General features: G+C 40.7%; 1 protein-coding gene across 2 annotated transcripts in view; it reads left to right on the forward strand.

The window, feature by feature from the left end:
* LOC142013765 (chondroitin sulfate proteoglycan 4-like) overlaps positions 1–14575 on the forward strand; it is a 60667-nt gene that overhangs the window by 23437 nt on the left and 22655 nt on the right. For both annotated transcript variants that reach the window (XM_074995572.1, XM_074995573.1), the window contains exons 6-7: positions 5445–5643; positions 10519–10650. In XM_074995572.1, the coding sequence (XP_074851673.1) occupies positions 5445–5643; positions 10519–10650 (331 nt within the window). The remainder of the gene's footprint in view (positions 1–5444; positions 5644–10518; positions 10651–14575) is intronic.

A 14575-nucleotide genomic window follows, 5' to 3' on the forward strand; every position in this document is an offset into this window, starting at 1 on the left:
CCATGGGATACCCAGGCTGCTGTGGACAGGGTCTGCTCCACACAGGTGTGGGCACTCCCAGGCCGGGCTGTTGCAGATCAGGGTTGTTCTGGCCATGCTGGAGTGCCCTCCATCTGCAGTGGTGCCATAGTCAGGGATGCTCCAGCCGAACCAGAGCAGCACAGGTCCCTAGTGTGCTGTGAGAAGGGGCACCCCAGTCATCCCACCCCCCTGCCATTTAACTGGTTAAACTTTTAGTGTATAACAAATTAACCAATTAAATGGGATTTTCCATCCCTAGTCTGGGTGGGAAGTAGGGTGGAAGGCTGGAAGTGGGTTGCCTGGGAGGGTACAGGAGTGAGCTGGGGTCGGGGTGTCTGGCTGCGGGGAAGAGTTCAGGAGCAGACTGGGAGTGGGATAGCTGGCTGGAAGAGGAGTGCAGAAGCAGACTGGGTCCGGGAGAGCAGGGGGTGGTGGGTAGGAGAGGGATGGGGATGGGGATGCAGGGGCTGGCCATGAGGGCATTGGAGGGGGGCACTTACCTGGCTCCGTGCTCCCTGCCACTCCCAGGTATCACCCTCCGCTGCTCCTGTTGGCCAAAATCTTTCCAATAGGAGCAGTGGGGAAACCCTTCCTTGAGCAATTTCCAGCACTGCGTTCCCCCAGCCATGGGGTGTGTGAGTGGCCGTGTGCAGTGCTATGCTTCTTCTCTCCCACGCTCCAGATCTGGCCTGCAAGGCTCGGGGTCCCCCACCCTTACATAGACACTGTTTTTGAATCAAAAGGTATTGAAGAAGCTTTTGAAAAATCACATAGTTGGGTTGCCATTGTGCTTGTTGATTGATTATTTTCTTAAAAAAACCTCAAAAACCAAAAAAACAAACAAGCAAAAACAAACCCACTGCATGATGATTAGATGCATTGCACATGCAGCTGTGCTTTGGCCAATCAGAATGCTGGCTTTTGCAAGTGTCAGTGGCATGGTGGAAGTAGCAAGTAACTAAATGCTTCTGGAAATGGTAGTGGAGTAAAAAGTACATTTCCTTTAAAAACGACTTAAGTAAAAGTTGAAGTATCACAAAAATTACTTGAATAAAGTAATTCATACTCATACTTGAGTATCAAAACAAAAAGGCGTCAAGTAGCACTTTAAAGACTAGCCAAATAGTTTATTAGGTGAGCTTTCGTGGGACAGACCCACTTCTTCAGACCATGAAAGCTCACCTAATAAACTATTTGGCTAGTCTTTAAAATGCTACTTGACTGCTTTTTGTTTTGATAGTGTATAGACTAGCACAACTCTCTCTCTGTTACTATTCATACTTGAGTAGCGTACCTAAGCATGTCTGCTTAGTTACTTTCCACTTCTGGGGCCTACCTATGGTTAAACTTCTTAAATTCCAGGTTACAACCAGGCCCTGCTTGCTCATCCAGGATTCTTATATTGCTAGCTATTGAATGTGTTAACCTGCTTGTAGTATTCATGTATTTTTAAATACATTATTTCTGTCTTAGTGTTCACCTTTCAAGAGATAAAGACGTAGGTATACAAAGTTGAATGTAAATTCCCTGATAAGCTCTTGATGAGCTTATTGAAATACCTTGTCAAGAGGATAGCCTTTCTTAGATGAAACTTCTGCATTTCAAGCAATGTATTTGGTCATTTTCTAAGTGTAAATAGCATTGTGTGTCTAAGCATCCTGGGAGGCATGAAATAAACCATATCTTTGTAGCTAAAAAACCCTGTTATTTCTTACATTAGAATGAGGAAAATTTGTAAGCCATGCAAAGTTTTAGCTAAATATTTGCATGTTATGACTTTACACAAGTGCATAAGCTAAGCACATGAGCAAGATCAGAATATAAGAAAGCTCTTAAAAGAACAGCAAAGTCAGTGATAAAGTAGAACAAATACGTTTTTCATATCAAATGACTTTATCAGCTTCATTAGTGACAGATTACCCCAATGGAAGTACATATTATGCTGTTGGTGTTCCTCAGATGGATACTGAAGTTAAAATTTTGGTCTTGTAATGGGACTTGATGCCAAACACAGCAAACTGTCAGATTTACCCACTCAAATGTAAAGTGATCTCTTTGACTCCTGGTCCCTCATTTCTGAGACCTCCTTAACATTTCTGGTTAAACCGCAGTGTTTGTGATTGGTATTGAAGTGGTGAACAGAGCAGGGTTTTTTCCTGCAGTGTTTGTTACAGGGCATTGGTTTTTTTTTTGTTAAAATAAAATAAGGACTGTTGGATTTTCCTCATTTTTTGAACTTCTGTACTACTCTGAAATATTTGCATAAACATAGTAGATTTAAAAGCTATTATTTATATGAGAAACATTAATCTTCACTCTGTAATTTAAAACCATCAATATTCTAAACAATTACTAGGGGAGTTGTTAGGACTTTGAGGCCTGTAGAGCAATCAAAAAGAAAAACCCTGTCAGAGAATAGCTAACGTGAGAACTCTGATTCAAAAAAACTTACGGGTGTAGGAGTTTGTCCCTATTCACAATAGCTTTTCAGTATATGCTAAACATTAAGTGCATATTTGAAATCCTATTTATGTAAGCAGAAGCTTTTAAATTTAAGCTGGTTTTAAGCATCATTTTTGAAAAAAAAATCAAGGGGATTTAGGTTGGATAACATAAAAATCCTGATTTGGTAGTCATTTTTATCTATGCATGTAAGTAAGATTTAGTAGTAGTAAGCTGTGGCTGTGCTTCTGTATAGCCACAAGAGGGCTATATCTGCATGTATGTGGATTTTTTCTTTTCAAAAATCTAACACTTCTTGTTAATTAATTCTGCTTATCAGCATCTGAAAATGACTGTGTATATCGAATAAAAAGTAAAAAGAATGATAAAAAGAAACACAGCAAAGCCTAATGAATAACTGATCACTATAAGCAGAACACTGGATTAGTTCAAGAGAGTATTTTTCATTTCTCAGCAAGCAAGTTCATGAACCTTCCTTTGCACTGTAATGGTGGAATGTGTTAGGCAAACGCAGAATTAGTGTAAAGCTGACATGTCGGAAGTGCTGCATATATTTTACATTCTGTTTTTAATGATAACCTTGATCCTCATCCTGTGTGATGCAAATACGTGAGGGAAGTAAGCCACTTGGCAAGTATTTGCAGTATTTCAAGTGTTTTCCTCCTTACATTCCATTTCAGTTCATGGTTCTCCTTTCATTCCTCCTGTGTCACATCACGGCACATAGAGAATCTTAACATAGTGTGCACACAAAAAGGCATTGAGTACAAGTGTCCTGGGGAGGCACGGAATAAGCAAAATCTTTATAGCGAAAAAGCCCTATTATTTCTTAAATTAGAAAGAGGAAGATCCGTAAGCCATGCAGACGTTCAGCCTTGGAGTTACACGTGGCTACATATTTCATATTCTTTTGTAAAAATTCTCTCTAGTGTTTTACCATATCTGTATAGAGGATGATATAGAAATAATATCGGCATGATTCTTGGATGGCTACAAGTCATCAAACAAATGGCAATAAAATCTTTATATGGTTATTATTACTAAAAAGTCAACATTTACAGTCCATTACTACGGATCTTTAAAGGTATATCTTTGTTCTCCAATTTTGAAAAACAACAAAAAAATTAAAGCCTTTATGCTGCCTGGAAGGAAGAGGCTTAGCTGTTGGTATCAGGAAGAAATCTCATATCTTTATTTTTAAGAGAAGTGCAATAACATTTGTGAAGAATATTTTTCCCCTTTAAACTACTTATGTGACCTTATCATCAAATAACTATTGATAATGAGTTAAAGAGCAGGAACTGAGCAGAGACAAGAAAAAGTAATGGAATCAAATGCAATATATTATTAATACACTACAAGCCAGAGAGGTACATTATGATACCTATTCTGCACCTTAAGTAGCACTGTTGATTATCAAAGCTTTTGTATTATAGATCAGTTTGTTATGAGGTGAGTTGATGTGCATGTGTTGAGTATCTATTGCCTTGATTTCAGTTTATAATACATACATTCTAACCCAGGCTCTAGGTAACTTAACCCATAATTAAAAATAAAAACATCCAGAAATTAACTGTCCAGAGTTAGATGATGCCTACGCAAAGCTCCCTTCCTGGGATATGGTGCTTATATGACTCTTTTTTATTCCTAATCCTGGTTTAATATAGGACCTTATCACTGCCCCAAAGACACAAATGTTTGTTGCACTGGAATTGCTAGAATTAAAATAGTGAGTTTTATACTGTTTACACAAACTTTAGTTTTTGTTCTCAGTTTAGAGCTTGATTCAAAGTAATGAGCAACTGTCAGAAGTGTTGAGTGCCTTCATCTTCCAGTATAGTCAGTATGTCCAAGTGCTGTTCAGTCCTTACAGGGTTCAGGTGTTGGTGCATGTTGAGAGCAGGCAGGAGTTGAAAAAAATATTTAGTTTAAAAAAAGCATTTCCTTTTTTGGTACAGGTTGAACCTCTTTAGTCCAACACCCTTGGGACCCGACTAGTGCTGAAGAAGACAGTTTGCCTAACCATGGGAGGTCAATACTGTCTAGCAGCATTACCAACACTTCCACTGCTTCCTGGGTTCTTAGAAGATGTTTAGGGGTAAATTACAACTAAATAACAGCACAGAACACTGAGAGCCAGGACCTGTGTCTGTAAACGAACTTTATGGGACATGGGAAACTTGGCCACACCAATAAGTGAATATCCAGCTAACTAAAGACCATGCTAAGCTACAGATTTTGTTGGATGAAAGAGAGTGCTGCATTAGAGAGGTTCAGCCTGTAGTTGTATTGTAGTTATTCTGTTGTCTTTCTTACGGTCCAAATCTGTGATATCTCTGGTGCCATTTGCTGTAGTGGAAGTGGACGGCACTGAGTGTTTTGGCTATAGTGAAGAACACAGCACTAACACTCCATGAAAGTAAACTGCTGAATTTGTCAGAGTATAGACACTGAGGCCGTGGCCACACTAGCTCTTCCTTTAGGAGGGGCTATGGCAACGTGGTACTTTGGAATATGCTAGTGAGCTGCTGCCATGAATATGCAGCACTGTATTAGCATATTCTGAAGTGCCACATTACTATAGCTTTTCCTAAAGGAGGGGCTAGTGTGGCTGCGGCCTGTGTCTCAGAGAAAGCACACATTTGCACTGTCCTCTGAAACACTGATGTATGAGGGTTTGTGGTTGATGGTGCTAGAGAGGAGGCATGTCTGGAGGGGTATTCCTGGATCATCAGTCCAATTCCCTGCTGACGTAGATAACCACATTATATAATCCTGTTCTTATGTGTGCATCCAGCTCCATCTTAAAATGCGTTATGCTGTTTGTTGGTATTGCTTGATACCTTGAAATTTGAGATAATTTCAGAATGTTAAGCACTGTAGTCAACCTGATTGGATCAACAGGCTACCAATCCAACCCATGTAATTTTTATTTATCATCTGTGTTTTATTTTTTTAAGGTTTGGGTAGGTTCAGTAACGGAAATAACAGTTGATGACCTCTGTGCAGAAGATAAAGACTCCTCAGCATCAGAGCTAGTGTACAGTGTAACTCCACCTAGCAATGGCCACTTGGCTCTTAAGTCTTCTCCAAACAAAAGCATCCTTGATTTTACCCAGGCTCATATAAAGGAAGGACAGCTGGTGTTTGTACACAATGGTAGGTAGTTCTAAAAACACCCCACGTGGGAATATTCTGTTATGTAATCCTATGGGGATATTCTTATAACATGATGTAATTTTAGAAGCATTGATCAAGTGTTCTGTAATCTCAGATGCAAAACAGGAAGGGTACAGGTCACTGAGTGGGTAATCTCTAGCAGACACTTAGGTGTTATAGGAATTAGTAGTACTGGTAATTCAATAGAATCATTTAGTTAGTTAGTTAGTTAGGTTACCATGATATCTAGCAGTTTTAGACGTAGATCAACCAAATTGTGCAGATACTATACAAACACAGAACAAACACCAGCAGTATTCCTTGTAAGAGGAGCACTTGGGCAGTCACCCAGGAAAAATTCAGGTGCTGCCCAGCTGATTACTAGAGTGTCCACAGCTGGCAGGATGTGTTTCTAAGGTGGTGCACATCTGCATATACCTTGGTGCATAGAACAAAATTTATTCCACACAGGGATGAAAAACATTAGAGGGACCACTGAATACCATTCCTGTTTGCTGACTCTAAAATGAGACCAAGTGAGCAAGCTTACAAATGACAAGAGACAACATCTGGATATGGACAGACCATTGGGATACATTGAAACAGTGAGAAAATATTGGCATAGATCTCAGCAAATCAGCAGCCAAACTGCTGTTAAGTTTTCTGTATGCATTGTAGCAAAGGAGGGTTTTAAGAAGGGTTTTGAAGGTGCATCATAACGGACTAGTTTTAAGGGTTGTAAAGGAAGCTTCTCTCAGATGTGAAAGGCGACATGGGCAGAAGCATGGAAGATGCCTGTTTGAAAATTTACAAATGATCAATGGAGGCTGACATAGGCTGATTAGAGGTTGGAGCTGATGTCTCGGTATTGAATGAGAGGTGATATGTTGAATGGGAATAGGTTGCAGAGGGCACTGAAAGTGAAGTCAAGAGGTTTATCTTTGTTGCAATAGGGAAGAGAGAGCAAGCAAAGAAATGCAGGGAGGGGGTAATATGGTGAAAGCAATGGGCTAGAAAAATGATCTTAGCGGCAACATTCTGAATGATATGAGCAAGACAACATTTCATTAGTCAAGGCCACTGAAAAGGGTGTTGCAGCAATTGAGAAGCAAGATGAGAGCCTGGTGAGGCTTTTAGCTGTTTGAAGGAATACGGAAAGTAAAGTATCTTAGGTACATTTCCATCTGTGTCAGTATTGAATGGTTGCCCATGTACTGTGTTACAGAGCACTGGGATGCTGAAGATGCCATCTTTTGAATGAAACGTAAAACGGAGTTTCTGACCAATTGTTAAGGATCTCGAGGGACTTTTGTAAGGGAAGGGATCTTAACATAATTTTTTCAGCTAGCTGTCAGTTTCTGTATTTACCTACCTTAATTTCCTCTTCAGTTTCAACTGGATATAGCATTCTTCAAGTGTTCTGAAGTGTTCTATAGAGTTCCTTAATTCTTCTTCTAAACTTTTGTGTATGGTTGCTCCATGCTTTGTCAGTTATTGCATTTCACCCTGGGGTGGCTACCTTTCTGTAGTGGGTGAAATGATTTTTTTGTATCCTTCATATTTCAGTGTGTATCATAGGAAAGGATATAAAACAAACCTTTGTTAAGCAACTGACTGCCAGTACCAGCTCTCTTAGGTACTTTGATTTTCATTGAATCACTAAAGAAAAGAAGTTTGATTAGTTTTATAAAGTGTATTAAATATCCTTAACAATAGTAAATAATAGTACGGGATACAAAAAAGGCAAAAATAGAATCGGACTATGATTTGACTATGTAAATTAGAAAATTGGTTGATATTTAGGTTGCCAAAATCAAATTACACAACACAATAAAGAATAAAATTCATAGTTACTCTGTTGTGAAGGAGACTTTGTTTAGATTTTTGACTGATTCCCTCAGAATGGGGCCTCACTTTTGCCAGCTGGTTATCAACTGCAGTATTGCTAAAACTTCAGAGCAAAAACGATACAAAGCTCAGTCACGAAAGTTTGGTCAGTTATATGCCAATTTACCAGCATCTCTGTCCCAATAGATCTATAGTATTGAGCCCTTTTAGCCAATGAATGATATTAGCCCCAGGATCTGACTAACACTTCTAACTGCCTAAAATAAATGCCTACATTGATGACAGGTTGTCTAGACTGAGTGCAGTACAAGAAGCTTGCTCACTTGGTCTCATTTCATGTCCATACACACCTAGAATTTGAAAGACAGCATGAATCTATTAACTATGATAGACATATATACAGTTCTACAACCTTAGTTACTAACTGTAACTTGCTCAGTTTTAAAGATACTTAAAAAATTTTGATTGGAACTGGATCCAAAAAGAAAGACACACACGCTCCAACTCTGGCAATCTTCAAAACACATACCCATGTACACTTCCCTAACAGAATTACCTATGAAGTAAATTCCATCACTATAGTTAGTAATATTTTGCCCCAGGCTATGTTGCTTCTAGTTGACTTCCCTTTTGTACACATTTATTTATAGTACTAGCTTCCACAAAGTTCCCCATTTTACCACTGTGTCTGGCACTTTGTATAATATCAGACTATGTCAAACAATCCTGCAGTGGCTCTAGTGTGATTATCAACTTGCTCTATCCTGAAGAGTTCACCAACTAATTATCAAGTATAAACTCCTCAAACATGATAACAGCCTTGTCACTGAGTCACAAATAGCGCCGTTGGGTCTATCTTGAAACCCAGTTAAGAATACTTTTGTGATAGAGGGTCTCTTACACCAAAAATCCCAGCAGTGTTCAAGTTACTCCCTCCCAGTCCCAATGGACGAGCCACTTTACTCAGATCAGATGCTCCTTCGGTTTTACATCAGAGACTACATTTGTAGCCAAGCCTATAATAAATTCTTTAAAAATTTGTTAGCTAGAAAAAAGGAGGTAAGCGGTTACAAGGTTAAAACAGGTAAATACACACACGCAAGTGAGTTCCAGTCTTAAGTTCAACAAGCAATAGAAGCTTTTGTAGTAATCCAGGCCAAACATTGTGGATCTTTGCTTATGGTTGGTAATCCTTGACCTCAGAGTCCAAGCAGTGTAAAAGATACAGTCCTCTTTGTTAGGTCTCTTCATTCCTTCCCCTTCAGCTTTGCATTGCCAATTCAGCTGTTTGGGTAGATTCACTTACATATTTCCTTTTCTTTGGAGATGGGGGTGGGCGGTGGGGGTGAAGGGTAGCAATCAGCAAAGTCTTTTGTCCTCTGATGTTCCACAATAGTTCATCTGGTATTGATGGGCATTCTTTGTTGGGTGTTAGACATGCCTGGTTGGAAGTGAGTATTTCACACTCACTACGGCTTCTCTCCTGTCTGGTGATTACAGTTAGCAAACACTTAAATGTGCTTACTGACAAGGGATACAAATATTATATGTGAGACTAATGCACACAGCAACTGACTAGCATGTCAAAGGCTAATCACTAAATGCTGTCTTATGACTCCAATACCCATTTTAACAGCACACATGACTAGTTTTAGCTATGCACTTCTTGTCATTTGAGACCCCGTGGCCTTGGCATGAGCTGGCAGTTAGACTGCCAGCATCACAGTTAGACGTTATGTAGTATGAGTTTTCATTCATTCGTAGATGAGGAAAAAGGAGAAGCCTCTTTAGTTGCACCAACGGCATGCTTTTGTGACATGCTGCAACAATGCTGAATTTCCTTGAACTGTTCAAGAAATGAAGCTGTTAGGCATTGGGTTTTTATTCTTTCAACACTCTCTTCTGACTTTATTAGCTGTCTTTGATGCCTGCACAATTCTTAAATAGAAAACTCATAATTTGGGGAACTTAGTTCCTGTACTATGTGATGTGCACGGCGAAAGGTGCTATATGTACTTCCTAATTTGTGTGCTGCTTAACCGCAACCCCCATGTTAAAAGCAGATTTTCAGGAACACAGCTTAGGCAAGAACAGATCAATGATATTGTACTGCAACTTCCCATGAGGTAGTGGAGGACATCCACTCACCACTGGATTTATTCTTGACACTGCATAAAGCCAAAGCCTTTTTCCTGCTTGCTCAGTTCCGCTGTTGCAAAGAGAATGCATGTGCAATGAGAAAGGAGTAGGGTGTGTCAGAGCTTCCCAGGAGGCTGTGGCGAGAAAGCTCCAGGAATGAATGTATGGTATAGCAAACTTCATCCGTAAAACTATAGAGTGGACTGTAATAAAGCCATCACTACCTTTCTTCTCATCTGCCTCCATTCCTTTATTATCTCAACAGCAAAAAGGAGAGGGTACTGAGAAGGATACAGACTAAAGAACTATGTGTACTTAGAGATTATCCAGAATGTAGCAAAAATGAGTTAGTCATTTTTAATTGCTCCGGAAGAGAAGCCGGCAGCTTAAAGTCTGAGTGGATTTATCTCTTCAAATGCATTCCAAAGTAAAGCCTTTATAGTTGTTTTGCTATGAAAACTGCATCACATGTTGCATGTTGACACCACTGCTGAGATAAAAGAAGGGAAGAATAAAGAGGTGAAGGCCCAGATATTCCTTTAGTGTAAGTTGGCATAGCTTCATTGAAATCAAGTAGATGCAGGCTGATTTACCTCTGTAGAGGGTCTGACCTTAAAAATGCAAACTGAACTCAGTATTTTTTATTGTTTATAATCTTCTCTGAATTTTGCTTTAATTTAACTTTTGGAGGTTTGGGTGCCAAAATACAAATTGGAAGTGACTTTTTTTTCCCTGGTGTAAGTGAAAATAGAATTTGTCCAAATGTGTATTCCCACCATCTTCTGAATAAATAAAATTAAAAAAAAATAAATCTCGTTTTAATTTTTAATCTAGTTTTGAAAATAATATTTGAATTTACAAGAAAGTGATTATTTTTATTTTCTTTAGGAGCAATGTCCGGAGGCTTCAACTTTCAGGTTACAGATGGCTTGAACTTTGCACCTCGACAAATTTTTAGCATCACAGCTCGGACTCTAGTTATCAATGTAGAAACAAACAAAGGACTGACAGTGTTTCCAGGTATGGCTTTGGCTCCTGAATTATTCTGATTCGGTTTATTTGAAAAAATTGCATAGGAAATACTGTGTAAAACTGTATGAGAGATATTTGCTGGTCTATAAAGTAGGTATATTTACCTCGGTGCAAACACACATCTACATCATTGTAAACATGGTAGTCCTAGCATATTGGGGAGAAGGATAGTCCAGTGGTTAGAGCTAGGGTCTGCAACCGAAGCAGTGAGAAAAGACATTTTTTCAAATTCAGTTACAAAATCAGTAATTCTAGAGCTGCGATGCACTTGAATACGAGACAGTCATTAAAAGATAACGTGAAACCGTACTTTGTGTCTCCCCTGTTTTAAGAACAGCACACACACCCTGATTTGTATCAGTTAGAAGGTTGTTACCCACATCTCCAGGCTTCACCTGCCTCAGTCCCCAAATCTGCCCCCCATCCCCAAGCTTTACCCCCCCATCCTGCAAACCCCTGCTAGCTTTAACTCCTTCAGCCCCAAACCCGTGCCCCCATCCCCAGGATTTACCTGCCTCAGCTGACGAGCTCCATGTGCTGTCAGTGCTCCTCCACAGTTGCCACCTCCCCCATTCCCTCGCTGCTCCCCCCGGCTGCCTCCTTCTCTGTGTGGCTGTTCAGCTCCAGCAGGGGCAGGCTCAACTGCACCTCCCCCCAGTTCTCCTGTAGGCTGACTTTCCACAGATGGAGACCTGCTGGCTCCATCTTCCAGACTGCAGCTGACTGCTCAGTGGCTCTGGAGGGTGAAGCGACTTAAACAAAGAAACTAAATTTTGTTTAAGTGGCGGCGGCCTTTGAAGCTGTAGGTAGAGTCAGCGGTGTCAGCACTCAAAAATGTAAGTGGTTCCTTAAAGAGCCACAGGTTACCAACGCCTGGGTTAGAGCACGGGCTTCGTAAAACCAGGGTTTCAAGTTCAATCCTTGAGGGGGCCTGCCAAGGGTCCGAGGCAGTGTCTGATTGAAAAAAAAAATTCAGGGATCGTGATAGGTTCTGCTGTGAATGCAGGGGACTGAACTGAATGACCTCTTGTGATCCCTTCTAGTTCTGCAAGAGGTGTATATCTCCGTGCTTTATTGGAAAGACAGGGTGGGGAAGGTAAAATCTTTTACTGAACTACTCCTGATGAGTGAGACAAGTATCTTGAAAGCTTGTTGCTTTCATTAACAGAAGCTGTTAACAAATTATATTACCCCATCCACTTGGGTCTTGTCTACACTTACCCGGAGAGCAGTGCTGGGGAGATTGATCTTCTACAGGTTGATTTAGTGGGTCTACTAAAGACCTCCTAAATCAACAGCTGACAGCATTGCTGTCAACTCCAGTAGTCCATCAGAGCAAGAAGAGTGAGGAAGCAAATGGAAGAATTTCTCCTGTTAGCCATCTGCAGTGCAATGCTGTGGCACCTTGACCTAAGGTACATCCACTTGAGCTATGCCATTCATATAACTGGAGTTGTGTGCCTTAGGTTGCCATTGCCCCATAGAGTAGACAAAAGCCTTTGCTTCTCACATATCTCTATTTTTTAATTTTTAAAACCACAATCAATTTCATTTGCTGAGTGTTCATTTTCTTTCTATGAGCATTGATATATATGCACAGTGGTATGACCTGTAGTACTGGTACTTCTAAACACAGGACATTGCTAAACTGAAGTCATTCCAAAATTCTTCTTTAGATTCATATGAGCTAGTGTCATAAAGTACAAAAATACTGAGTTTGTCTCAACTGCTCATAGGTTGTAGCAGGGGTCAGCAGCCTTTCCAAGATGGAGTACCAAAACTTGACCTTTAGACCTCTATGTACGATGCAAGTGCTGGTGATACTTTTTAAAGTCACTAATAGTCCTACTTACAACAGCTTCATTAGTAAATAAATAAAGATGCAGAGCTTTACCGTTTAGTTTGTGGTTGGTAGCATTAGCTGGTCTTTTGTTAATCCACAGGCTTTAAGCAAGCACCTGGCTGTAATGGGGGAGGCGGGAGGCTGACCTCCCACCTCGTGCTGATGAAAATTGGCTCATGTGCCACTCTTGGCACCCTTGCCAGGGGTTCCTGACCCCTGGGTTATAGGAACAGATTAAAGTTTAATGCCCTTAGTGTTCTGAATAGTCCTGTGTGCTGATGTACTAAGGTGATGTCTGCATTTGCAGAGTTTTTGTGCTGACGGTGACAGGGAACCATGAAAAGCAAAATGCTGGTTTGTGTTCTCACTTTCACAGGCATTGGATGGTGTTCACATCTGCAGCGTTTCTGTTGCTGATAAAAGCAGTGCAGTGAGGGCAGCTATTCCACAGTGCAGCTCTCTCCATTTTGAGGATAGGTCTGGGGGGGAGGGACATGATCAGGAGGCAACCTGGATCCCTGAACAGCCTCCTCTGACCAAACAGCAGTCAGCTCCCCAGCTCAGCATTACTTCAAACAGATCATCTGCTCTGTGCAGCAGCGGTTGTAACCTGGCTTAGAGAAGTGAGCACTTGCCATGAAAACAGAAAGGGGAGTTTCAGAGTTCCTGGGGCTTTACAGGGGCAGGAACAGACATCTGTTCATCTGGCATTACTGCTGCTGAGCTGCTGACCAGAGAGGTCACCTAGATAATGTGAGATATCCTACAGAGGCTAAGAGCTGTGTAAATGGAAAGAATGAGTCTTCACTTGCGTATCACTGTAAAAGTATCACTGGTAAGAAATGTATGCCTCCTGTGGAGGCAGTTTTCTGTTTCAAGGGAAACTTCTGGATTTCATTGCAAAACATCATTGGCAAGTGTAGCTGCTCCATATTTTGTGTGCAAAAAAGGGATTTTTTTTGTGCTTTAAATGGCAAGTGTGAGCAGATAGGAATAAGGGGACTTCAAAGTAACTGGGGTCCTTTCGAAAAGGAGCCCCGTCTGGACGAGCTGCATCAATTTTGAAGTGCCGTGGCCGCACGCATGCTAATGAGGCACTGAATATGTATTTCAGCGCTTCATTAGTAAACTTCGAAATGGCCATTTCGAAATTTTTGGCTAGTGTGGACACGGCCTATGTGTAATATACTAAGGAACCTGTTATGTGCACATTTTTACCGTAAGAGTAGTTCTCATTATCTTTCTCACAAGCAAGGCAGCCTCCTAGCTTAGGCCTGATCCTTCCCCATATTCAGTCTTAGATGTTGCCAGTAGGCATCTTGGGTGGTAAGTGGGGGGTCTTCTGGTGTCTGACCACAACCCTATTGTCTGGTTTTCCACCATTGTAGCCCCTTTGTCCAAGGCAGGAGTTTCAGTGTCAGTTCAAACTTTTTTCACCTTGAGTGGCAAAGTACAAGATCCAAAATGGGTTCCAGAATTAGGTGTCCAGGCCACATTTTCTGGCAGGACCAATCACAATCTAGGCTTACAGAAAAAAAACCCAAGACTATTCACAGATCATTGATGTGAGAACTGAGCCATGATGTTTCTGGAATATCATTATCACAGCTAGATTTGTAAACAGATTCAGGCTTCATAGTTCTAACTTCACGTATAAAAATGGTACACGCACTTAAATATACACATTCAGTAGATTGTAACTTTAGAAGTGCTATGCTACATGATACATTTTGCCAAAGCTTTTTCAAGTTATGTGTAATTGTATTCATCAGCCAGTTTTCATTAATGATGGGGAAACATGACAACACTCATCAGAGACGTTTTGTACTCATCACAGGCAAGTAGGCAAGTTTCACTCTCTGATGTTGCACATTTCTGTCCAAGAGTGATCCCTATATGAGACAGGAGCTTAAAACCAGAGATTGACTTCTGGGAGGCTCTCACTCACATCTCAGCTTCACCTTTTTATTGGAATCTAAGAAATAAAAGATTTGTCTCTTACCAGAGCATCTTGCTGCTACATCTTTCGTACAGATAGCATGTTGTCTGACCTACCTGTCTCTTCCAGGT

The sequence above is a fragment of the Carettochelys insculpta genome, chromosome 5 (assembly GCF_033958435.1).
Source record: "Carettochelys insculpta isolate YL-2023 chromosome 5, ASM3395843v1, whole genome shotgun sequence".
In the NCBI taxonomy this organism is placed as follows: domain Eukaryota; kingdom Metazoa; phylum Chordata; order Testudines; family Carettochelyidae; genus Carettochelys; species Carettochelys insculpta.